This window comes from Palaemon carinicauda, chromosome 8 (genome assembly GCF_036898095.1).
Source record: "Palaemon carinicauda isolate YSFRI2023 chromosome 8, ASM3689809v2, whole genome shotgun sequence".
Classification (NCBI taxonomy): Eukaryota; Metazoa; Arthropoda; class Malacostraca; order Decapoda; family Palaemonidae; genus Palaemon; species Palaemon carinicauda.
In genome coordinates this window covers 38,780,984-38,807,978 of record NC_090732.1, presented here as the reverse complement: position 1 = coordinate 38,807,978, position 26,995 = coordinate 38,780,984, and the positions used below count along the sequence as shown (strand labels likewise).

Sequence of the window (26,995 nt, the reverse complement as noted above, 5' to 3'; positions counted from 1 at the left end):
TAACTGCTAAAATGAAATACGGGATACTTAGCTTCTAATGTTAACATGTATGCTGGTCTCCACCCACCCCCCTGGGTGTGAATCAGCTACATGATCACCGGGTAAGATTAATATTGAAAAATGTTATTTTCCTTAGTAAAATAAATTTTTGAATATACTTACCCGGTGATCATGAATTAAAGGACCCTCCCTTCCTCCCCATAGAGACCCAGTGGACCGAGGAGAAAATTGGTTCTTTGTTGACAAGAAGTACTGGAGTACCTACTCGACAGATGGCGCTGTTGTTGTACACCCCCACCTGTATAGCGATCGCTGGCGTATCCCGCCCTTAGGTTTTTTCTGTCGGGCAGCAGAGCTGCAGCTACATGATCACCGGGTAAGTATATTCAAAAATTTATTTTACTAAGGAAAATAACATTTTAGGGATGGTGATTCGGAGTCGAGTTTTTCGGGCTTTTCCGTTTCCCTTAAGGACGGAGCAAGCCATCCGGAAAGTACAATCGTTTCTAGGAGAGCAGAAGTGTTCTGCGAGGAAGTGGATGAGTCTGTTGGGAACGCTCTCCTCGTTAGAACAGTTTGTCTCTCTAGGAAGACTGAATCTTCGACCTCTCCAGTTTCACCTCTATTCTCACTGGAACAGAAAGAAGGATTTGGAGTCCATGTGTATTCCAGTCACGGAGTCAATAAGAATTTGCCTTCAGTGGTGGAACGACCCTATCAAGTTTCAAGAAGGTTACCCATTAGATCTGAAGAACCCAAACCTTGTGTTGTGTTCTGACGCCTTGGGCTCGGAGTGGGGAGCAACACTGGGCTAGCTGGAAGTATCGGGGTTGTGGACGGAGGCTCAAAAGTCCCTCCAGATAAACCAAAAGGAGCTGTTAGCAGTCCTTTTGGCCCTAGAAAGCTTCGAAGGGTTAGTCCGGAACAAGGTAGTACAAGTCAATGCCGACAACACCACAGCATTGGCTTACATTGCCAAGCAAGGGTTAACTCACTCGATTTCCCTTTACGAGACGGCGAGGAATCTGCTCATCTGGGCAAAGGAAAGAAAGGTAATTCTGATTACAAGGTTCATCCAAGGGGAGAAGAATGTTTTGGCAGACAGTCTCAGCAGGAGAGGGGAAGTCCTACCCACAGAGTGGACACTCCATCTGGAAGTTTGCAAGAGTACACACGGACGCATTCCTGCTAGATTGGTAAAATATAGACGTGTACGTTTTTCCGCCTTTCAAGATCCTTTACAAGGTGCTACAAAAGTTTGTGTCAAGCGAAGGGACCAGAATGACCCTTGTAGCCCCCTTCTGGCCCTCAAGGGAATGGTTCACAGAGGTACTGGAATGGATGGTGGATACTCCCAGAAGCCTTCCACTGAGAGTAGACCTACTCAAACAACCCCACTTGGAAAGACACCATCAAAGTCTCCAAAATCTTCAGCTGACTGCCTTCAGACAATCGAAAGACTCAAAAGAGCTAGAGGTTTTTTGTGGGAGGCAGCTAGAGCGATTACAAGAGCAAGAAGGTCTTCGACCATCAGAGTCTATCAATCCAAGTGGGAAGTTTTCAGGGAATGGTGCAAAGTCAACTCCATTTCCTCTTCCAGTACCTCTGTAACCCAGATTGCTGACTTCCTGTTATTCCTGGGAAGGAAGCGCAATTTTTCTTCATCCACTATCAAGGGATACAGGAGCATGTTGGCAACTGTATTCAGGCACAGAGATTTAGATCTATCAAATAATAAAGACTTACAAGAACTTCTTAAGTCTTTTGAGACATCGAAGCAACGTCACCAGGATTCACCAGCTTGGAATCTGGACATAGTCCTGCAGTTCCTTATGAGTGACAGATTTGAACCCTTGCACTCTACATCTCTGAAGGACCTCACGATGAAAACCCTTTTCTTGGTTAGTCTGGCAACAGCCAAGAGAGTTAGTGAAGTCCATGCATTCAGTAAAAATGTGGGTTTTCAGGATAACAAAGCTATCTGCTCATTGCGGTTGGGTTTTCTCGCCAATAATGAGTGCCCTTCTCAACCTTGGCCTAAGTCTTTTGAGATTCCGAATCTTTCGGATGTGGTTGGCGATGAGTTAGAGAGAGTCCTATGTCCAGTAAGGGCCCTAAGTTCTACTTAGACAGAACGAAGGAGTTAAGAGGCAAGTCGAAAGCCCTGTGGTGCTCGGTCAAGAAACCCTCTGCAGATGTCTAAGAATGCCCTGTCGTTCTTTATCAGACTTTTAATTAAAGAGGCTCATACACATTGCAGTGAGACAGACTTTTAAAGGTCAAGACTCACGAAGTGAGAGCTGTCGCAACTTCAGTGGCCTTCAAACAAAATCGTTCGTTGCAAAGCATTATGGACACAACCTTTTGGAGGAGCAAATCTGTGTTTGCTTCACACTATTTGAAAAGTGTCCAGACTCTATATGAGGACCGATATACTGTACTCTGGGACCGTTCGTAACAGCGAGTACAGTAGTGGGGGAAGGATCCACCACTACATTCCCATAATCCTAATACCTTTTCTTCTCTCAGAACTTTTAATTTGTTTTTTATGGTTGTCTTGTGGAGATTGCGACAGTCTTCCGCAATCATTAATTGGTCAGGTGGTCTATTTTGTTCCTTGAGAGCACCTGGAACTGGGTATTAGAGGAGGCGCTGTCACAGAGAGGTGTGGTCACTGGTTTGACAGCTCCTAGGGATCTTCAGCCCCCCCTGAGAGGACCGCTGGATCTCATAAGGAAGGAGAGCGGACATAATGGCAAAGTATCATTGAAGTCAGCTTCCTTATCAGGTACGAACCCTTAAGCTTGTTTTGTGTTTAAACTCTTAAGCAGAATTCCAACTATATTGGCTGTCTCTAACCCTCCACCAAAGGTGTTAATCGGCTATATATATAACTACCAGGTAAGTCTTATGTTTAAAAATGTTATTTTCATTATAAAATAAATTTTTGAACATACTTACCTGGTAGTTATATATAATTAAATTCCTACCCTCCTCCCCTTTAGAGACTAGAGGCATGGAAGATATGAAGGGACAGGGGATGGTTTCGAGGTACCTCGCTAGGGTGCGCAGGTGCTACTCCTGGCTATCCAATCGGCGATTGCCGCGAGTTTTGAATTTTCTGCTGTGACGTCAGAGACGTAAGTATATATATAACTACCAGGTAAGTATGTTCAAAAATTTATTTTATAATGAAAATAACATTTCTACAGAATTTTCCCCCTGATATTCAAGTTTATTCCAACACTAATAAACTTTGTGTTATTATTTTTTTTTTTATATTCTTTCAACGTAGCTAGAAGGTTGCCAATTAAACTTTTAGTGCGAGATGGAAACTCTATCCAGAGACTGCGTAGGGGGTTGGCCAGGGTGAGCTAGCCACTTTTTCTTTTTGGCTGCTAGAGAGCGGACGTCTCCTCTCTCTCCTCTTCAATGCTTAGCCATAGACATTGGACAAATTTTATGCTTTACGCTCATCTTTCTCTTTTCAGGCGTGACTGCGCTTCTTCATTGACGCTCGCATGCGAACCTTTCCTGGTCGCGAAGATCGCCCTGACGGGACCTTCACTCAGTGTGCCCTACCTTTAGGGGGTGTCGTTACGAGCAGGGCTTGCCCTGTGACGAGTGTAATGAGTGGCCAGCCGCCCAGTGGAAGAGATTTGGGCATCGCAAGAAGAAGAAAGCCAAGCACGATCGTTCTCCCTCAGGGTCGAAGGGACCGCGATCTGCTTCTTCCTCACACACTCCCGTATCTTTTTCCGTAGCTCCTCTTCGCTTATCCTCCTCCGGAAAATGATCGAGTAGGAGCGCAGACCCTTTAACTCCTGGGCAACCTTGGGGGGGTTGTTGTTGTTGTTGTTGCTTCCCCTAGCGAAGCACCTTCTCCTCCTCCTGTTGGAGTGCCCTTCTCCCTTGCAGATGTGTTGCAGGCGTGGCTGTCCTTGGGAATTTCTGCTTCCCATTTGAAGGAGGCACATTTGCAGCTCATTCAGTGTGGGGGTAAAAAGGACTCTTTGCCTGTGGCTTCTTTGTGCCCTGAACATTTGTGAGGTCCTTTTCTAGCCCTGCGAACGGCCTCCTGCTGACAACAAGCCCTCTCGCCAAACTGAGGACCTGCGTGTCGTCAGTTGAGACTGAGCCTCACTCAGTGTGCCTGACCTGTAGGGGGCGTCATTGCGAGCAGGGCTCTCCCTGTGACAAGTGTAGTGAGTGGCCTGCCTCCCAGTGGAAGAGATGTGGGCTTTGCAAGAAGAAGAAAGCCAGGTGCGATCGTTCTCCCTCAGGGTCTTCCTCGGGGTGAAGAGTCCGCAAGCTGCTTCTTCACACTCCCGTATCTCTTTCCGAAGCTTCTTGCTTGTCCTCCTTCGGGAAGCGATCAAGTAGGAGCGCAGACCCTTTAACTCCAGGGCAACCTCGGGGTACTGGGTGTTTCTTGTTTCCCCTAGCGAAGAACCTTCTCCTCCGGCCGTCGGAGTGCCCTTCTCTCTAGCAGATGTGTTGCAGGCATGGCAGTCCTTGAGAATTTCTGCTTCCCCTTTGAAGGAGGTGCTTTTGCATTCCACTGTCTTTACCGGGAAAGTGGGCTACTTAAACGACCAAGGGTCTCTCTGATCCTAAGAAGTGTCAGTTGTTTAAGAACATCGTTCTCACAGGTGCTAGAGTTATAGAGTTTTTTTTAATACACAACGTGGTGAACCAGTAGTCCCACTGGATCCTGAAGAGGCCTGATACCATCATCTCCAGGTTTCAGAAGTAGGTGCTTAAGAGAGAAGCTCTCCTGCTTTGGAACTCTTCAGTCAAGTCCCCTTCCTTGTTTCTTTTTGAGGATGTGCAGGTAATTACAGGGAAGTGGATAAAGGTGAGCCAGGCCTCTCTTCTAAAATGGGCTGTGCTATCCCGTTCTGCCTCCTCAGCACCTGTTATACCTGGAGCTTCCCCTGTGGCAAAGCAAGTGTACAATACTGCAAAGGACGCTTTGAGGCAGAACACCGCCAAGAGCTCTGTACCTTTCAGGCCAACCTTTCAAGGTAAGAAGTAGAGAGGACAAGGGGGGAGAGGTGGTGGATGTGGGTGGTGCCCCCTCTGCCTTCCTCCTGCAATACCACCAGTGGAAGGATGCCTGAAACTCAGGTAACAGCAGTGGCGTTGCCACGGGGCCAAGCCTCGAATGGCCTCTGTCCTTCACAAATTTTGTTGTCCCGTTGACCAACGCTCTACCTTATCTGATTCGTCCCCCAAACGAGATCTCTGTCCTTTGCAGAGGGATCGGTGAAGGACGCTGCCCTTCGGTCAGAAGTCGAGACCATGATAAAGAAGGGCGGTCTTTTGGAGGTCATTGATGAATCCCCGGGCTTCTTCATTCTGCTCTTTCTTGTAGAGAAGGCATCTGGAGGCTGGAGACCTCTCATTGTTGAACGAGTTTATGCAAACTCCGTTCAAGATGGAGACCACAGCAATGGTCAGACAGGCCTGTTAAGCTGAATGACATCATGATCACTTTGGATTTGAAGGATGCATTCTTCCAGAGCCCTATCCATCAGTCATGAAGGAGGTACCTAAGATTTGTTCTGCATGAAAAGATAGACCAGTTCCAAGTGCTGTGCTTTGGTCTGTCAGAAACTCTTCAAGTGTTCACTCTGGTTTCATTGTGGACACATGCTAACGGCATTTGTCTCCTTCGGTATCTAAACGATTGCTAGTTAGGGTAAACTTTGTGAAGACCCTTCTCTGACATCGAGCCATGCTTCTCTAGTGGTGCCATGATCTGGGGATTGTGATAAATTTAGAGAAGTCTTCCCTGGAGTCCAAACAGAATCTGGTATATCTGGGTATGCAGATAGACTCCTTACGATGGAAAGTCTTCCTGTTTCAGAAAAAAATTTTAATATTCAAGGAAGTGGCTTGCCAGGTCATGCTCTCTATAGCTAGAAAAAATGCAAATTATATTAAAAATTCATAGTTTTTATTATTAGAATTTCCATGTGAAAGGTTTATCATTGAATAGTTTACATATGCTAGCTAAAATTTGTCATATATACTGTACTGTACAGTACAGTATTTGTTTATTTTTATTACTGCTTTGAGTAGAGAGGAAAACGGAGTGAAGGCCGAGTGCAAAGAAGTGAAAACATCAGGTTGCATGAAGCAGTCCTAATCGCAAACATTCAAAACTTTATTTAAATAATATACATATCTCTAAAGCGCAAAGATAAAATCCGCAAATACCGAGGAACGACTTTATAAACCACATAACCGACAATTATCCCCCACCTTTATCCTAACTTTATTAAGATTAGCTACTATATAACAATTTAGTTGTTCATAAATTTGAATAGGTCAGGGAATTGTCTTACAGTACTATTAAAGCAGTAACTACGAACAGTTACTTATAACTGTAACTGTACAATATCGGTAATATAACCAATTATAAATTTGGCCAGATAAAGCCAGTTTACACTACAATTGTCTACCTATGATCATAGTTCACCAATTAGACTAGACTGAATTATTAACCAAACACTCGTAAGACTGACCATAGTTGTGAAAAAAGTGAAGTTGCTAAGGTGTGTAAGATAACATTAATATGAAAAGGAATTAAATTTATTATTCAATTAGAAAGGAATGACAAGTTTTAACACTGGAAAGGGTGGGAAACTAAACCTCTTCTGTTTCAAGAAGGCAGGGGTGTGGGTAATGACTAAAAACGGCATACAAATCCGAATTAAAAACACAGTTATTTAAATATTGGCACATTTGACCAAAATCTAAACCTATTTTAGCTGTATTCTCTAATTTCTTTATTCACTGGCCTGTAACGCTGTTCTTCTGGAACAAAGAAAAACGAGATGGAGGCTGGATGCAAGTTGATGTGCAGGTAGTGTTGTCTCCGACTTTAGCATTGGTTCTTTTGTCAATGCGTTGATGTATTAATGATGTCACCTATAGCAGACAGTTTTCAGCATTTGGGAGTGCTGTGTTGAGTTCAATAGTTCCTGAACTCAAAGGTCTTTCGTAAACGCACTGTGTCCATGCTTTGCACATTGATACATTGGCCCTAGAGCAGGGGAGACAATATTTCTTTGATATCTATGACGTATTGGATTCCCTGTTTTAGCATATCACAGGAAAGTCCTTGGAGACCACACAGCACATTAAACCAAAAATCTCAATATGGTATAGTACTAAATGATTGATAATTATGTTGTTCTATCAAGATTACTTTAGTAATTAAAAAGACTTTTAGTTTCAATAAAATATGTTACGGAGTGTCTACAAATGTTGACATGTAGCATTTTATAAAAGATATGATTATTTTAAAAAAATTTTTGTTCAAGTTTTAGATATAAAAAATACAAATCATAAAGTTTATACTGTATGTTGTAACCAAAGTGTTCGATGTAAATGATCTTGCATATAACTCGTTACATTAAATTTTTCAATATTAAACTTAGCCGGTGATTATATCAGCTGCAGCTCTGCTGCCCGACAGAAAAACTCTACGTTCAAAATACGCCAGCGATCGCTATGCAGGTAGGGGGTGTACATCAACAGCGCCATCTGTCGAGCAGGTACTTAGTACTCCATGTAAACACAGAACCAATTTTCTCTCTGTCGTGCCACCGGCAAGACCTACTAAATTCGCTATTGCTTACTGGATTGGTTTTCACATATTTTGGTGAAGTACACATTTCTAGTTTTGAGCTTTCGCTATGCAGGTGTTTTATCTTCATCTCAAAACTTGAACTCGTTTTGGATAGATTTAATTATGGTGACAAGGAGAGTATGGACTCTCTTTCACTTTTAAATGGCCGACCCTTCCCTTAGACGGAAGTGTGTTTAGGTTTTTAGTAATTTTGCTTAACACGTTATAGATCTATATATTTTATATCTCTCCGCCTTTATTAGGCCTCTTCGATTAACTTTCCATTTATTATAAACATATAAAAATAAATTTTTATGTTTTGTTTATATGCGACCTATCCTGATAGTAGGCGGTCCTTACTTGGAACCGAAGTTAATCAACGTTGAGCCCGTTATATCGTATTTAGCCTTTAAAGAATTTAAAACTTTTAAAAATTTAATGTTTTATGAAAGAATTTCTTTGATAGTCTTCGTACTGTTTTCAAAGATGAACTAACGTTTAGTTTTTTAGACTACGCAGTTGTTGACGTTCAGGACGTTCAACATGCGCTCTATCGTAACGATAGAGAGAGAGTGTATCACGGTTTCACTTTGCAGTAAGAGTAAATCGATTCTGACGTTTTGTTCATTCTTTCTTAGCTTAAATGTTTTAAATTCTAAATTAAAGGAACTTTTTATTTGGAAAACCTTTCAGTTTTTTCCTTTAGTCAAATAACATGTTTTTTTTTTGACAATATATAATTGGGCTCTTCTCTTAGGTGCGAAATCAAGAGAGAAAGAGAGAGAGAGATAGAGACGGAGGGAGAGAGAGGAGAGAAAACGTTCCGTTCAAGCGGGTAACGTTTTTCTCGAGTTGCTCTCGTCCCTAGTCGCTGTACGGGGAGGAAGGATAAAACGTTTTTAGTTTTTTATTCTCGTCCCCAGGCTATGTGCGGTGAGAGATTGAAAACGTAGTTATATGAACTAGTGTTTAGTCTCTTTCCCAGCCACTAATTTTTTTATCTTAAAATATGTTTTCTGTTTTTTGCTGGTATTAATGAGCTTGCATTATACTGATTTCGCAATTACTACCTTTTAATGAAGGGTAGAATTGCGTGTTTCAGGTAGAAATCAGTAAAAGTTTCGATTTTAGTGAAATAAGTGCAAAACAGAAAATCGATAAAGTGATATGCGCAAAGTGTTACAGTGTTGCGTCCGAGGGTTCGTCTGTTCGTGCCTATCGTTCACCTAGTCCGGGACCTCTTGCAAGCTCCCAAGCCCAGGGGAGAAGTAATGTCGAACAACTTATGGGTTCGAGAGGCCTTGATCAACGAACAGACGTTTTCCCTCTGTGGTTTCGGGCGTATCTACCCAAGATCGCCCCACCCACCCTAAGACGAGAGAGCCCATTTATTCCTCGTCTGCGGAAGAGGTTTCTCGTAAGAAACCATGGACCAAGGTCTCGCGGCTTATTAAGCGCAAGTCGGTCCTTTCCGCGCAAGTCCAACGGCCCAGTTGTAGCCACTGGGTCAGTTCGGACTCGCTGCAGTCTTCCGACGACTGCTCACCTCCTAAGAGAGGCAAAGCGGTACCGCATCAGGCAGTCACACCGTCTGTTGCCGCACCTGCTCCTGTAGACCCTAGTGGTCTTTGCTGCAGACCATGCAGTCTCAGTTAACGTCATTGATGCAGGACTTTCGTGCGGAGAAGGTTGACACTGCACCAACCTCTAGCCTACAACCAACCACGGTTGTGCGTCCTGTGGACGCTGAGGCGACCTTCTCCCGCACTCCAAGAGAGTCCCGCCACCCATGCGTTCCAGTGTACCCTGCCAGCCGCATGTTGACGTTCAGCGACGCACGGAATCTTCCGTTGACGTTCGCGAGGTACAACAACAGTCTAAGTTGTTTTGTTTTGACGCGGTGCGTCAACTTCCGCATTCTAGAGTTGTTTTGACTGCTCAGTCTAGACAGTCAAAGCAGTCTCGAGTGGACACTGTACGTCCTCACACACCTGTTGTGGTTGACAGTTCAGTTGTTAACAGTTCACAGACTGTCAAGCAGTTACATGACGTTGCCTTCTGGTCTGCTACTTATGCACCAGTGAGAGACTCACTGAGGTAACCTAGCTTTTATCGGACAAGGTTCCTGTGGATGAGGAAGTTGCTGTTCTCCCTCCTACTGATATTCCCTTGAGGACTCTGTCAGATGGAGAGGAGCCTTAAGCTGCTTAGCCTCCTATGGACTTTAATTAAATCATGATGATTTTTTTAAGGATCTTCGTCCGGATCTTGTAACTGCTGCTCCTCGTTCGCCTAAACGTCAGAACTTACACTAGGCCTAGATACTTCGAAGCCGTTGTTTTTAAGCTAGTGCTCTCTCGCTCTCCTAGAGAGCGTTACGTTGGCTAGGCGACTGGTTTTTGCACCAGGAGGAGTTTTTAGGGGTACAGGCTTTGATTTCCCTTCTTATAAACTGGCTTATAGAGCGAGAGTCTGATATGACACGAGAGAAGTTCTCGGCTTGGGAGTTCATGCCTCTGCCCAGATAGACTTCTCAATTCTGGTAGACTCGCCCTGGCGCCTAGCCAGGAGACGCTCCAAGTTGTTTACAGGTCAACTTCTCAGCTTTTGTCAAGCCTTTGAAGTTTTGCTGTACTATTATGTCACACATAACAAGGCTTTCAGGGATGGTAAACGGTTCCGCCTCAGTCGCTAACCCCGTCTGTTGCCACACCTGCTCCCGTAGACCCTAAATGGGCTTTGCTGCAAGCCATGCAGTCCAAGCTTGCGTCCTTGATAGAGGACTTAAATGCGGAGAAGAACCTTCTGGCCAACAACCTTCCAACCGTTCGGTTGTGCGCCCTGTTGACACACTGAGGTAACCTACTCGCGTCTGCCAGTTGAGGTGGTTCCTCCTTCTGGCCAACAACCTTCCAACCGGTCGGTTGTGCGCCCTGTTGACGCTGAGGTAACCTACTCGCGTCTGCCAGTTGAGGTGGTTCCTCCTTCTGGCCAACAACCTTCCAACCGGTCGGTTGTGCGCCCTGTTGACGCTGAGGTAACCTACTCGCGTCTGCCAGTTGAGGTGGTTCCTCCACCGATGCGACCCAGTGTGGGTTGCCAGTCGCACGTTGACGTTTAGCGACGCTCGGAGGTGGTTGTTGACGTTCAGGACGTTCAACAACCAGCAGAGATGACTTGTTGTGACGCAGTGCGTCAACCTCAGCAACCCGGTAGGGTGTTGACTGCACAACCCAGACGGTCTAGACAGTTTCGGGTTGACGCTGTACTTCCTCGCGCACCCATGGTTGTTGACAGTTCACAGACTGTGCAGCAGTTCCATGATATTGCGTCCGGCTCCGTCACGCATCCACCAGTGCGACCGGATTCAGCGAGTCAGACGTTGCCCACTCCGTTGCCGTTTCCTCATCAGTTTCGGATGAGGAACCCTCTGATGAGGACGTTGCTGAACAAGACGATCAGCCCCCAGCCCTGCTATCCATCCAGAAGATGCTGAAGAAGGAACGCTGCTCAGTCAGGCTGTGGATGAGTCTGGTAGGGACACTGTCATCCGTGGATCAATTTGTGTCACTAGGAAGACTACACCTCCGTCCTCTTCTATAACATCTAGCTTTTCACTGGAAAAAGGACAAGACGCTAGAAGCGGTCTCGATCCCGGTTTCCGGAAAGATAAAGTCTTGTCTGACTTGGTGAAAGGACTATATCAACCTTAGAGAGGGTCTTCACCTAACTGTTCAGACTCCCAACCACGTTCTCTTCTCGGACGCATCGGACGTAGGCTGGGGTGCGACAATAGACGGTCGGGAATGCTCGGGATTATGGAACTCGAGTCAAAGGACAATGCATTTCAACTGCAAGGAGCTTCTGGCAGTACGTCTGACCTGGAAATGCTTCAGGTCTCTCCTTCAAGGCAAAGTGGTGGAGGTGAACTCGGACAACACCACGGCTTTGGCGTACATCTCCAAGCAAGGAGGGACCTACTCTCTGACGTTGTACGAGATCGCAAGGGACCTCCTCACCTGGTCAAAAGGTCTAGACATATCACTAGTAACGAGGTTCATCCAAGGCATCTTGAATGTCATGGCAGATTGTCTCAGTCGGAAGGGACAAATAATTCCAACAGAATGGACCCTCCACAAGGATGTATGCAAGAGACTTTGGGCCACCTGGGGCCAGCCAACCATAGATCTCTTCGCAACCTCGATGACCAAGAGGCTCCCAATATTTTGCTCACCAATCCCGGACCCAGCAGCAGTTCATATAGATGCCTTTCTACTAGATTGGTCACATCTAGATCTATATGCATTCCCTCCGTTCAAGATTGTCAACAAGGTACTGCAGAAGTTCGCCTCTCACGAAGGGACAAGGTTGACGCTAGTTGCTTCCCTCTGGCCCGCGAGAGAATGGTTCACCGAGGTACTTCGATGGCTAGTAGACGTTCCCTGAACTCTTCCCCTAAGGGTGGACCTTCTACGTCAGCCACGCATAAAGAAGGTACACCAAGGCCTCCACGCTCTTCGTCTGACTGCCTTCAGACTATCGAAAGACTCTCGAGAGCTAGAGACTTTTCGAAGGAGGCAGCCAGAGCGATTGCTAGAGCAAGGAGAACATCCACCCTTAGAGTCTACCAATCGAAGTGGGAAATCTTCCGAAACTGGTGCAAGTCAGTATCCATATCCTCGACCAGTACCCCTGTAACTCAAATAGCTGACTTCCTCTTATATCTGAGGAAAGAACGATCTCTTTCAGCTCCCACTATCAAGGGTTACAGAAGCATGTTGGCATCAGTTTTCCGTCACAGAGGCTTAGATCTTTCCAACATAAAGATCTACAGGACCTCCTTAAGTCTTTTGAGACCACGAAGGAGCGTCGTTTGGTTACACCTGGTTGGAATTTAGACGTGGTACTAAGATTCCTTATGTCAGACAGGTTCGAAACGCTACAATCAGCCTCCCTGAAAGATCTCACCTTAAAGACACTTTTCCTGGTATGCTTAGCCACAGCTAAAAGAGTCAGTGAGATTCATGCCTTCAGCAAGAACATCGGATTCTCATCCGAAACGGCTACATGTTCTACAACTTGGTTTTCTAGCCAAAAACGAGCTGCCTTCTCGGCCTTGGCCAATATCGTTCGATATTCCAAACTTTTCGTATGGTTGGAAATGAACTAAAAAGAGTCTTATGTCCTGTAAGAGCTCTTAAGTTCTATTTAAAACGAATTAAACCTTTACGAGGCCCGTCTGAAGCTTTATGGTGTTCAGTTAAGAAACCATCTTTGCCTATGTCAAAGAATGCTTTATCCTATTTTATCAGACTGTTAATACGAGAAGCTCATTCCCATCTGAATGAGGAAGACCAAGCTTTGCTGAAGGTAAGGACACACGAAGTAGAGCTGTCGCAACTTCCGTGGCCTTTAAACAAAATAGATCTCTGCAAAGTATAAACGACGCAACCTATTGGAAAAGCAAGTCAGTGTTCGCGTCTTTTTATCTTAAGAATGTCCAGTCTCTTTACGAGAACTGCTACACTCTGGGACCATTCGTAGCAACGAGTGCAGTAGTGGGTGAGGGCTCAACCACTACAATTCCCTAATTCCATAACCTTTTTAATCTTTCTCTTGAAATGTTTTTATTGTTGTTTTTGGGTTGTCCGGAAGGCTAAGAAGCCTTTCGCATCCTACTTGATTTGGCGGGTGGTCAAAGTCATTTCTTGAGAAGCGCCTAGATTAGAGGTTTTGATGAGGTCCTGTTGTATGGGTTGCAACCCTTGATACTTCAGATCCTAGGGGTCGCTCAGCATCCTAAGAGGATCGCGAGGCTCCGTAAGGAAGACGTACTTAAAAAGGCAGAGTAATTGTTCAAGTCGACTTCCTTACCAGGTACTTATTTATTTTATGTTTGTTATTTTGAATAACTGCTAAAATGAAATACAAAATACTTAGCTCATAATAATGTAAACAAGTAATGCTGGTCTCTACCCACCCCCCTGGGTGTGAATCAGCTGATATAATCACCGGCTAAGTTTAATATTGAAAAATGTTATTTTTATTACTAAAATAAATTTTTGAATATACTTACCCGGTGATTATATATTAAAGGACCCTCCCTTCCTCCCCAATAGAGACCCAGTGGACCGAGGAGAAAATTGGTTCTGTGTTTACATGGAGTACTAAGTACCTGCTCGACAGATGGCGCTGTTGATGTACACCCCCTACCTGGGTAGCGATCGCTGGCGTATTTTGAACGTAGAGTTTTTCTGTCGGGCAGCAGAGCTGCAGCTGATATAATCACCGGGTAAGTATATTCAAAAATTTATTTTAGTAATAAAAATAACATTTTAATAGGACATGATAGAAAATTTACAGTACATGACAGTATAGTAAACCATAGAATCATTTTGATATATCTGTTTACTTTTATACAGGAAACATATGTCGGTCCCCCACAGCTGAAGCAGTATTCAACTATGTATTGAAAGAACGAGGGCTAGAAGGATGGGAAGTGGATTCTGGAGCTATTGGTTCTTGGCACGTAGGTCTAGGACCTGACAGGCGTGCTGTCAATGTCATGAAGCGACATAATGTCCCAATGAGTCACAAAGCAAGACAGGCAAGTGAAACCTCTTTATCTTACTTTACAAAAATTTTTTTTAGTAATGGGTGAGTTTTACAAGATTTTAACAATTTTGTAACCTCATTTATTTTGGATTATGCTGTTTTTATGTTCTTTATCATAAAAATGCTTTTACAGTCAGCCCTTGCTCTTCCTAGGGGTTAGGTAAACAAGATAGGTGCTAAGAATGAAAAATCTGTGAATGCTTGTTGCCTAGGGTGGGATAAATCCTAAACTTACCAACTCATTACTCATTGCCTATGCGTGGTCGATTAACACACTAAGTACTGCCTAATGTTGTTTTTACTTGGTTTTTATCACAGTACATTATAAGTATTTTGTAATTGAATGAAGACATTTTGATAAATGTACAGTACATGTGCACACGTGTACACAACGTACCGGACACGGTAAGGCTACAGTACAGTATGTAACACTACAGTAGTCATCGGGACACTTATAACAACAAAACTCCATTGTTCCTACCTAATACGACACTCGCTGATACTGTACTGTATGGTACTGTGATATACTGTATGTACAGTACTATCAGTACAAATTAATTTTACAGCAAGTGTTTGCTGTTTTCGTTCGGACGACTTGCATTTTTTGACAACTCACCGCACACATAGCCTACATTTACATATTGAAGAGTACAGTACATGCAGTAATTTACATACAGTACTGTACAGTATAGTTAATAAACAATAATATACATTACTGTAATACTGTACTGTATAATATGTATACAATGATACTGCATTTGAGATTCACTTAAGTGTACATTTGTTCCAGCGCAAGAAAACAAACCTTACGCTCATTACTATGGAGTACATATTTATTTTGCCGAAGCTGAAACCAGCTGAAAAGCTATTGTCAGGTATAATTACTCCTACCGCTAGTAAGTGGGGTAAGCTAGCCCCCCGCTCCCACCAGCTCTAGCCACTAAGTGCTACTTTTTTTATTCATCTTGGTGGAGTGCAGACATGTTTCACTTCCCCGTTAACCAAACAAACATATTCTTTCCTGGTGTGAGTGCCTGTAAGAATCATTATCATGCAGGTTTGTTTTGGCATGGAAGGGGGCAGCTGCAGCACCTTCATGCCAGCTAAAGAGACCGATCCTCACAATCTCTGCCCTCCGTGCCGAGGCCACTTGTGCACGGAGAAATCTCTTTGTGTGGAGTGTATAGAGTGGTTGCCCTCCCAGTGGCTGAAATTTGGCAAACGAAAGCAGAAGAAGGCTAAAAGAGACTTTCCTTCAAGGTTAGCTTAGCAAACGAAGACTCGCCGACTTTCCCCTTCTTTTTGATCTCATCACTCAGACTGCTCGAACTGCTCACCTTGGGGGTCAGTGGAGTACGAGTGGTGCACAGGTAACGCCTGTACAACATTGCACGAAGGCTTCCACCTCTGCCTCCCCCAGAGAGGCAGCAGCAGAATCCCCCCCCACCCCCGCCTGGGAGAGTCTCTCAGACAACGCTGTTTGTCTTCTGTTGCCTTCCTTGGGGCTGACAGGTCCTCGTTGAAGGAAAGGCCGCAAGAAATCTTGCAGTTGGGTGTATGGGCACTCTCAAGCATTGAGTCGTCTTCTCCTGCTCGCCCCACCGTTTTCCCTATTTTGGCGGAGGGACATGAGCAGTTGAGGATGAATACTGCTTTGAGCGACTTGTCATGAGACCTCACAGTCATCTCGGGAACTAGCTTTTGGTTACGTTGCGCAGGGAGTGTATCCTCTAGCTGGGTTTGCCAGTACAGAGGAGAAACGACTTACACAACCCGGACGCTCACCCCCAGGTGTTGGATTCTCTACCCTTCCAAGGGAAGACAATCCTCCACCACCTCCTGAGCGACATTTCCCCACCTGTGGGGGATGCCTCTTCAGGAGGGAGAGGGGACGATTGACCATACTGCTTGCGAGATGGACGATCTTCTCCTTAGTGGTCACCCCCACGGGGTTTTAACTGAAGGGCGCTAGACTCATCTATGCCCTGTTCCAGTCCATTGAAGCACAGCTTTTCTGAGCTGGATGGTGAGGATGGCAGAAGGTTGCCATCTTGTCCCCCCTTCTTGTCATCTTGTCCGCAGGACAGAATGAGTGCTACGCTAGGGTAGACTGGGTGTATGTGTGTATTGTGCCATTATATAAAGGTAAGGGAGATGTGCATGAGTGTTGTAATTCAAGGGGTATTAGTTTATTGAGTGTGGTTGGAAAAGTGTATAGTAGAGTACTAATTGACAGGATTAAGGATAAAACAGAGAATGCAGTCTTGGAAGTGCAGGGTGGTTTTAGAAGAGGTAGGGGTTGTATGAATCAGAATTTTAGTTACGCAGATATGCAAGAAATATTTAGCAAAAGGTAAGGAGGTGTATTTTGCGTTCATGGATCTGGAGAAAGCGTATAATAGAGTTGATAGGGAAGTAATGTGGAATGTGATGAGGTTATATGGAGTTGGTGGAAGGTTGTTGCAAGAAGGGAAAAGTTTCTACAAAGGTAGTAAAGCATGCGTTAGGATAGGAAATGAAGTGAGCGATTGGTTTCCGGTGAGAGTGGGGCTGAGACAGGGATGTGTGATGTCACTGTGGTTGTTTAACTTGTATGTTGATGGCAAAAGGCAAGGAGGTGTATGTTGCGTTTATGGATCTAGAGAAAGCATATGATAAGAGTTGATAGGGAAGTGATGTGGAATGTGATGAAGTTATATGAAATTGGTGGAGGGTTGTTGCCAGCAGTGAAGAGTTTCTATGTAGGTAGTAAAGCATGTGTTAGGATAGGGAATGAAGTGAGCGAGTGGTTTCCAGTGAGAGTGGGGCTGAGACAGGGATGTGTGATGTCGCTATGGTTGTTCAATTTGTTTGTTGATGGAGTGGTGAGAGGGGTGAATGCTCGAGTGCTTGGTTGAGGATTGAAACTGATAGACGAGAGTGATCATGAATGGGAGGTAAATCAATTGTTGTTTGCAGAGGATACTGTACTGGTTGCAGACCCAGAAGAGATTTTGGTTGATTGGTGACAGAGTTTGGAAGGGTATGTGAGAGAAGGAAGTTAAGAGTTGATGTGGGTAAGAGTAAGGTTATGAGATGCACGATAAGGGAGGGTGGTACGAGGTTGAATGTCGTATTGAATGGAAAATTACTTTAGGAAGTAGATCAGTTTAAGGACTCGGGGTCTGTTGTTGCAGCAAATGGTGGAGTGGAAGCAGATGTACGTCAGAGAGTGAATGAAGGTTGCAAAGTGTTGGGGCAGTGAAAGGACTGGTAAAGAAAAGAGGGTCAGGTATGAATGTAGTGAGAGTTCTGTATGAGAAAGTGATTGTACCAACTGTGATGTATGGAATGGAGTTGTGGGGAATGAAAGTGACTTAGAGACAGAAATTGAATGGGTTTTGAGATGAAATGTCTGAGAAGTATGGCTGGTATAACTCCTTTAGATAGGGTTAGGAACGAAGTAGTGAGGGTGAGAACGAGTGTAAGAAATGCTTTAGCAGCTAGAGTGGATATGAATGTGTTGAGGGGGCTTAGCCATGTTGAGAGAATGGAAAGTGGCTGTCTGCTAAAGAAGGTGATGAATGCAAGAGTTGATGGGAGAAGTACAAGAGGAAGGCCAAGTTTGGGTGGATGGATGGAGTGAAGAAAGCTCAAGATGATAGGATAGATGTGAGAGAGGCACGAGAGCATGCTAGAAATAGGAATGAATGGCGAGCGATTATGACGCAGTTCCAGTAGGCTCTGCTGCTTTCTCCGGTTGCCTTGGTGGCCGTGGAGGTAGCAGCAGTAGGGGATGCAGCGTGTGAAGCTTTATTTGTGGTGGGTAAGGGGGAGGGTGGGCCAAACTTAGCTGAATCCCTCATCAGGCTGGGATTAGCGGAGAGAAAAAAGGTCCCCTTTTGTTCCCTTTTTTTGATGTCGGCTACCCCCCAAAATTAGGGGAAGTGTCTTGGTAAATAGATTAAATTTGAAATTTTGTATAATTTTCAAATTAGAAAAAAAGTGAATATATAATATAAAAAAAAGTTGAAGAAAATTCTTGAGTGTAATGTTTCCCCTCTCCAGTAAGCATTATTCATGGGGTTGCTGAATTCCTTCGTAGAGATCTAGCTAAAATTAGTGCATGGTGCAAATTATAGGGCAGGAAGTTAAATCCTAACAAATCTCAAAGAATGATTGTAAGTAGGTCGAGGATAGTGGCTCCTTAACATCCAAATCTCGGCATTGATAATGTTTCCTTAACTCTGTATGACTAAGAATTTTAGGTGTGATTCTTGACAGAAAATTTACTTTTGAGAAACACATCAAGTTTGTCTCTTTTTTTCAGTTGGATAAAAAAATGGCTTATTGTGAAAGTCTTGTAAGATTTTTGGTGACAATTTATTCTGAAGAAGTGTTTTAATTCTTTTGTTCTACCTGGTTTCGAGTGTTGTTCTGTCTGGTCTTCAGCTGCTGAATCTCATCTTAATTTGTTGGATGGGAACTAGATGTCTTTAAATTTATTATTCCTGATCTAAATTTTAATCTTTGGCACCGTCGTTCAATTAGATCGTTAAGCATGTTGCATGAGATTTTTCATAATTCTGATGACCCTTTGCATTCAGATATTCCCGGAAAGTAACATCCACTTTATAATGCTAGGTATGCTGTTAATTCTAATAGTCATGCCTTCTACATCATAAGGTTCAATACTTCACAGTATTCTAGAATTTTAAATATTAAACTTAGCCGGTGAATATATAATAGCTGACGTCTCGGACGGCTCGACAGAAAAACACAAAAACTCGCGAGCGATCGCCATGAAGGTTGCGGGTGTGCCCACCAGCGCCAACTATCGGCCAGATACCGCATATACATGTAAACAGCTCCAGTTCTTCTCTGTCGGTCTTGTCGACAAGTTGATTCCATTACTCGCTGTTGACCTGGAGGTTTTCGTCATTCTTGGTGAAGTACTTCTTTTTGGTTTTGAGCTTTCGCAGTGCAGGTGTTTTTTTATCTTCAATTAAAACTCTTGAACTCTTTTTTGGATAGATTTTATTGTTGATGACTTTGGATTGTTTTTGATTTTCTTTGACTTTTCAAAATGACTGACCCTTCTCCAATTCCTAAATTTCGTAAATGTAATGCTAGGGATTGTAACAAACGTCTTCCAAAGGCCTCTCTCGACCCATATACCGTGTGTTCTAATTGCCGGGGTAAAACCTGTCAATTAGGAGATCGGTGTGATGAGTGCGTGGTACTTTCGGAATTCGACTGGCTAGAGTTTGATAAGTATTCTCGTAAGCTAGAGAGAGATAGGGTGAGGAGAAGTTCCTCTAGATCATTAGAATTTTCCTCCTCCCATGCCCCTGAACCTAATCCTTCCCCAGTAGTAGTTGTGCCTGAACCCTCTACTAGCACTCATGAACCATCAATGAGGGATATGTTGCGTGCCATTCAAGCGTTGGGCGAGAGAGTTGAATCTTTGGCTACGGACCGTAATCAACTCATGGCGGATGTAAAAGTGTTAAAGTGTCAGAGTGCCACATTAGAAAATCGTGGGGATAAAGTGATTAGTGCGCAAAGTGTTATCAGTGTTGCGACCGAGGGTTTGTCTGTTCGTGCTTGTCATTCGCCTAGTCCGAGACCTCTTGCAAGCTCCCATGCACCAGGGAGAAGTAATGTCGTAGGACTTATGGGGACGAGAGGCTTTAACCAACGAACAGACGTTCCCTCTATGGTTTCGGGCGTGTCTCGTCAAGACCGCCCCTACCATAAGACGAGCGAGGCGGTTTTCTCCTCGTCATCCGAAGGCTTCTCGCGTAAGAAACAGTGGAGCAAGGTTTCGAGACCCTTAAAGCGGAAGTCAGTCCCTTCAGGACAGGTCCAAGGTTTCGAGACCCTTAAAGCGGAAGTCAGTCCCTTCAGGACAGGTCCAGCGTCCTGGTTGTAGCCATTGGGACAGCTCTGACCCTGTGCAGTCATCGGAAGACTGCTCGCCGCCTAAACAGAAGCGTAACACGGGCTCCGAGAGTCTTAGTTTAGGCAATGTTTTGCAGTCACAGACGTTACCATCGTCTCGACCCGCACCCACTCCCGTTGATCCTAAATGGGTTGTCCTGCAGGATATGCAGAATAAGCTTGCCTCTCTTATGGAGGAATATTCTGCTGAGCAGGTTCACGATGATCCTCGCCGTTACGCTGATCGAGATCCTGGCTGTCAGCCGCCCAAACGAGCCTTTGCTCGTCCTGTTGACGTTGACGTTACAAAGTCACGTCAGTCACGTGACTTAGAGCCTCACTCGATGCAGTCCCGTGTTGACTTTCAGCCGCTTGTGGACGTTTAGCCGCTGCCGCATGCTCGTGTTGACGTTCAGGACGTTCGCCAACCAGCTAAGTTGACTTGTTTTGACGTTGAGCGTCAAGCACCGCGGTCAATAGTTGTTTTAACTGCTCAATATAGGCAGTCAAGGCAGTCTCGAGTTGACGTCGAGCGTCCTCCCGCTCCTGTTGTTGTTGCTAGTCAGTCCGTTAAGCAGTTACATGACGTAGCGTCCTGGACTGCTACTGATGCTCCTTTGCGTGTGGACTCTGCTTGTCAAGCATTGCCACCAAGGCAGGTCTCTCCCTTGCTTGAGACTCATCAGTTGTCGGACGAGGTTCCTTCAGATGAGGACGTTGCTGATCCTCCTCCTAATGATAATCCTTTGGACGTTTTATCTGATGTAGAAGAACCTAAGGCTGTACAACCTTCGATGGATTTTAAGAAAATCATGATGGTTTTCAAGGATCTTTTCCCAGATCATTTTGTTACTGTTGCTCCTCGTTCGCCTCCGTCTGAGTTTGCGCTAGGCTTAGCTGCTACCAAGCCTGCCTTTACTAAGCTAGTGCTTTCTCGCTCTTCTAAGAGGGCTTTACGTCTTCTAGGCGACTGGTTGGTTACCAGGAGGAGTTTGGGGAAGACGGCCTTTGCCTTCCCACCTTTTAAGCTAGCTTCTAGATCGAGCGTCTGGTATGACACGGGAGAAGTTCTCGGCTTGGGAGTCCCTGCCTCTGCCCAGGATGACTTCTCAAGCCTCGTAGACTCTCCCCGTCGCCTGGCCATGAGACGCTCGAAAATTTGTTGGTCCTCCTCGGACCTTGACCATCTCCTTAAAGGTGTATACAGGGCCTTTGAAGTTTTTAACTTTCTAGATTGGTCTTTAGGAGCATTAAGTAGGAAGATCTCGTCTGCTGACCAAGATGTATCCTTACTTATTATGTCCTGTATGGACAAAGCCATCCGCGATGGCTCCAATGAGCTCGCCTCCACCTTTACGTCGGGAGTCTTGAAGAAGAGAGAAACCCTTTGCTCTTTCCTTTCAGCAGGAGTTACTCCCTGTCAAAGATCGGAACTGCTCTTTGCTCCCTTATCGGCTGCCTTGTTTCCGCAACAGCTGATTAAGGACATTGCTGCTTCGCTTGTGCAGAAGGACACACATGACCTGATGGCTTCTTCTGCTCGCAAGGGAGCTCCTTCTTCATCCTTTGTTGTGAGACCCAGAATCGAGACTCCTGCGTCTAGGTTTATCCCGCCCTTTCGTGGCAGAGCTCCCAGCAGGGGAGGCTCTCGTGCCGAGGGAAAGAGAGGTAAGAGGAGAGGAGCCAAGTCCTCCCGTGGCAGAGTCTGACTGCCCACGTCCTCAGACAGCGGTAGGGGCCAGACTGAACAACTTCTGGCAGGCCTGGGAGAAGAGGGGTGCAGACCAAGAGTCTTTTCTGTTGCTCAAGGAGGGGTACAAAATACCTTTTGTACGCAGACCTCCTCTAGTAACAGTTCCCATAGACCTCTCTCCCAGGTATCGAGAGGAGTCAAAGAGACAAGCTCTACATCACGAAGTGTCTCTGTTGCTAGAGAAGGGAGCGGTGATGAAAGTCTCGGACCTTCAATCACCGGGGTTTTACAACCGTCTCTTCCTAGTCCCAAAGCTTACAGGAGGTTGGAGGCCAGTGCTGGACGTCAGTGCGCTCAACGTTTTTGTTACGAAAACAAAATTTACGATGGAGACCACGAAGTCCGTCTTAGCAGCGGTCAGAGAGGGAGACTGGATGGTCTCTCTCGACCTGCGAGATGCGTACTTCCACATTCCTATACACCCGGATTCCCAACCGTTTCTGAGCTTTGTTTACAGGAATGTGGTGTACCAGTTTCGAGCACTGTGCTTCGGCCTCAGTCCTGCTCCTCTCGTGTTTACGAGGCTCATGAGGAATGTGGCAAAATTCCTTCATCTATCGGGAATTCGAGCCTCCCTGTACTTGGACGACTGGCTTCTCAGAGCATCGTCAAGTCATCGCTGTCTGCAGGATCTACATTGGACGTTGGGTCTGGCAAAGGAGTTGGAACTTTTGGTCAACTTAGAAAAGTCCCAACTGATTCCATCCCAGACGATTCTATATTTGGGGATGGAGATTCGCAGTCTAGTTTTTCGGGCTTTTCCGTCTGCCAACCGAATAGAACAAGCCCTGCTCAAAGTCCGACTCATGCTGAAAAGAGAACGTTGTTCAGTAAGGAGTTGGACGAGTCTCGTAGGGACTCTGTCATCCCTGGAGCAGTTTGTCTCTCTAGGGAGACTTCACCTTCGCCCTCTCCAGTTCCATTTAGACTCTCACTGGAACAAGAGCAAGACTTTAGAGGCTGTATCAATCCCGGTCTCCGAACCAGTAAAAGCATGCCTGAACTGGTGGGACAGCAACATCAGTCTGAGAGAGGGTCTGTCCATAGCAGTCAAGAACCCAAACCACGTGTTGTTCTCAGACGCGTCGGATTTGGGTTGGGGTGCGACTCTGGACGGTCGGGAAAGCTCGGGTCTTTGGACCTCAGTTCAGAAGAGCATGCACATCAACGGCAAGGAGCTATTAGCAGTCCACTTGGCCTTGATGAATTTCGAGAGCATTCTTCGAAACAAAGTGGTAGAGGTCAATTCAGACAACACCACAGCTTTGGCGTACATCTCCAAGCAAGGAGGCACTCACTCCCACACGCTGTACGTGATCGCAAGGGACCTCCTCATATGGTCAAAAAATCGAGGCATCTCCCTGTTGACAAGATTCATCCAGGGGGACTTGAACGTCTTGGCAGACTGTCTCAGTCGGAGAGGTCAGGTGATCCCCACGGAATGGACCCTCCACATGGACGTGTGCAAGAGTCTTTGGATGACTTGGGGTCAACCCACCATAGACCTCTTTGCCACCTCGTTGACCAAAAGGCTCCCAATCTATTGCTCACCAGTCCCAGATCCAGAGGCGATCCACATAGACGCGTTTCTACTGGACTGGTCTCACCTGGACTTGTATGCATTCCCACCATTCAAGATAGTCAACAAGGTACTGCAGAAGTTTGCCTCTCACGAAGGGACAAGGTTGACGTTGGTTGCTCCCCTCTGGCCCGCGAGAGAGTGGTTCACAGAGGTACTTCAATGGCTGGTAGACTTTCCAAGGAGTCTTCCTCTAAGGGTAGATCTCTTACGACAGCCCCACGTGAAGGATCTTCATCAAAGCCTCCCCGCGCTTCGTCTGACTGCCTTCAGACTATCGAAAGACTCTCAAGAGCTCGAGGCTTTTCGAAGGAGGCAGCCAGAGCGATTGCGAGAGCTAGGAGAGCTTCTACCATCAAAGTATACCAGTCGAAGTGGGAAGTCTTTCGAGACTGGTGCAAGTCAGCATCTGTGTCCTCTTCCAGTACCTCTGTAGCCCAAATCGCAGATTTTCTCTTACATCTGAGAAATGTTCGCTCCCTCTCAGCACCTACTACTAAGGGCTACTGGAGCATGTTGGCTTCAGTCTTTCGACATAGAGGCTTAGATCTTTCCAATAATAAAGATCTCCAAGATCTCCTTAAGTCTTTCGAGACCTCTAAGGAACGTCGTATGGCAACTCCTGGATGGAACTTAGACGTGGTCCTAAGGTTTCTGATGTCAGACAGGTTTGAGCCATTACATTCAGCCTCCCTGAAGGATCTCACCCTCAAGACACTTTTCTTAGTGTGCTTGGCTTCGGCTAAAAGGGTCAGTGAGATTCATGCCTTCAGTAAGAACATCGGCTTTTCCACAGATAAAGCCACATGTTCACTTCAGCTTGATTTCCTGGCCAAAAATGAACTGCCTTCTCGTCCTTGGCCTAAGTCATTTGATATACCTTGCCTGTCAGAGATCGTAGGCAACGAACTTGAAAGAGTACTGTGTCCAGTTAGAGCTCTTAAGTTCTACTTAGCTCGTACTAAGTCCTTATGAGGTGGATCTGAGGCCTTATGGTGCTCAGTTAAGAAACCATCATTACCTATGTCAAAGAATGCTTTGTCATATTTTATCAGATTTTTAATCCGAGAGGCTCATTCTCACTTGAGTGAAAAAGACCGTTGCTTGCTTAAGGTTAAGACACACGAAGTAAGAGCTATAGCAACTTCCGTGGCCTTTAAGCAAAATAGATCTCTGCGAAGTATTATGGACGCGACCTTTTGGAGAAGCAAGTCGGTATTCGCGTCATTTTACTTAAAAGATGTCCAGACTCTTTATGAGGACTGCTACACACTGGGTCCATTCGTTGCAGCGAGTGCAGTAGTGGGTGAGGGTTCTAAAACTACATTCCCTTAATTCCAATATCCTTTTAATCTGTCTCTTGAAATGTTTTTAATCTTGTTTTTGGGTTGTACGGAAGGCTAAGAAGCCTTTCGCATCCTGGTAGATTTGGCGAGTGGTCAAATGTCATTTCTTGAGAGCGCCCAGATTAGGGGTTTGATGAGGTCCTGTTGTATGGGTTGCCGCCCTTGATACTTCAGCTCCTGGGAGTCTTTCAGCATCCTAAGAGGATGGCTGGGCTTCGTGAGGAAGACAGACTAACAAGGCAGAGTAATCGTCAAAGTCAGCTTCCTTACCAGGTACCTATATTTATTTGGGTTTTGTTATAATATAACTGTCAAAAACTCTAAGCATATACGCCATAAACTGTATCAATACTGGTCTCTACCCACCACCATGGGTGTGAATCAGCTATTATATATTCACCGGCTAAGTTTAATATTTAAAAATGATATTTTGATTATAAAATAAATTTTTGAATATACTTACCCGGTGAATATATAAATTAAAGGCCCCCCCTTCCTCCCCGATAGAGACCCAGCGGGATGAGAAGAACTGGAGCTGTTTACATGTATATGCGGTATCTGGCCGATAGTTGGCGCTGGTGGGCACACCCGCAACCTTCATGGCGATCGCTCGCGAGTTTTTGTGTTTTTCTGTCGAGCCGTCCGAGACGTCAGCTATTATATATTCACCGGGTAAGTATATTCAAAAATTTATTTTATAATCAAAATATCATTTTGTATTCCATGTGTGACCAAGTTGTAGAATGATCTTGCTAATCGGGTAGTTGTCAGTGGAACTTCAAAAGTTCTAATTTGCTGCAAATTTTTTTATGTTGAACAGGCTGACATGTCACTTTTTATAGTTTGAAAAATGTCTTTTAATGTTGTTACTGTTTTTAAAATATGTTAATTGTGCATTACTTCTCTTTTAGTTTATTTATTTCCTTATTTCTGTTCCTCACTGGGCTATTTTTTCCTTGTTGGAGCCCTTGTGCTTATAGCATCCTGCTATTCCAACTAGGGTTGTAGCTTAGCTAGTAATAATAATATTACCAGAAATGACAAGAAGAGAAAATGCCAAATTAAAGTTGTAGGACCCAAGGCAAAGATATCACCTGTCATTTACATCTTTCAACATTATGTCAAGGTTACTTCAATCATAACAAGGGTTTGAGTTCTTGATACATTAATCATTGGTGTAGATTTATGGCATGCCTTGTCACAGAATTTTCTTAAAGGCAAAGTACAGTACAGGGTTTTGATTATACTATAACCTTTTCCTTAGAAATTTCTTTTCATGTATGCATTGATTTTGTGTAAATTATTTGATTAAGTACTGAATTCAAGTAATTTTAGTGTCATGATAAACATTTTTCATGCATTTATGATTTAGGGAACATTGGTTTTATAAAGAGAATAGGTGTGATGCATAACAGAATCCATAATTCTTTTAAGTATCCTTTATTTATGGGAAATTGTTATCTATTTCAGATTAAGAAAGAGGATTTCACCCACTACGATTACATCTTTGGTATGGATCATGAAAATATATCAGACATAAAAGATGCAGGTCCAAAGTCTTACACTGCAAAGATTGAACTTTTTGGATCATATGATCCTAAAGGAGAAGTGATTATTAGAGACCCTTACTATGTAAGTATTGATTTTATTTGTTATTACTGTATTATGATTTCAAAATATTTAATCATGATCTACAAGGTGAGCTATTTATTGGATTTTCAGTTCATATTTTTCAATATTTAACTTAGCCGGTGATTATAATAGCTGCAACTCTGTTGCTCGACAGAAAACTCTAAGGTAAAACTCGCCAGCGATCGCTACACAGGTTGCGGGTGTGCCCAACAGTGCCATCTGTCGTCCAGATACCCAGTACTCAATGTAAACAAAGACTCAATTTTCTCTCTGTCGAGCTATCGACAAGACGTACTTACTCGCTGTTGCTAAACTGGAGTTTTTTCACAACTAATTGGTGAAGTACTTTATTCTAGTTTTGAGCTTTCGCTATGCAGGTGTTTTATCTTCATCTTAAATCTTGAACTCGTTTTGGATAGATTTACTTATGGTGACAAAGAGAGTATGGACTTTCTTTCACTTTTAAATGGCCGACCCTTCCCTTAGACGGAAGTGTGTTTAGGCTT

The 26,995-nt window shown here is 44.5% G+C and overlaps 1 protein-coding gene across 1 annotated transcript in view; it reads left to right on the top strand.

The window, feature by feature from the left end:
- The window catches only part of LOC137645181 (low molecular weight phosphotyrosine protein phosphatase-like), a 46,810-nt gene that overhangs the window by 7,572 nt on the left and 12,243 nt on the right, over nt 1-26,995 (top strand). The window contains exons 2-3 of the mRNA XM_068378005.1: nt 14,031-14,249; nt 26,328-26,489. Coding sequence (XP_068234106.1) covers nt 14,031-14,249; nt 26,328-26,489 — 381 coding nt within the window. The remainder of the gene's footprint in view (nt 1-14,030; nt 14,250-26,327; nt 26,490-26,995) is intronic.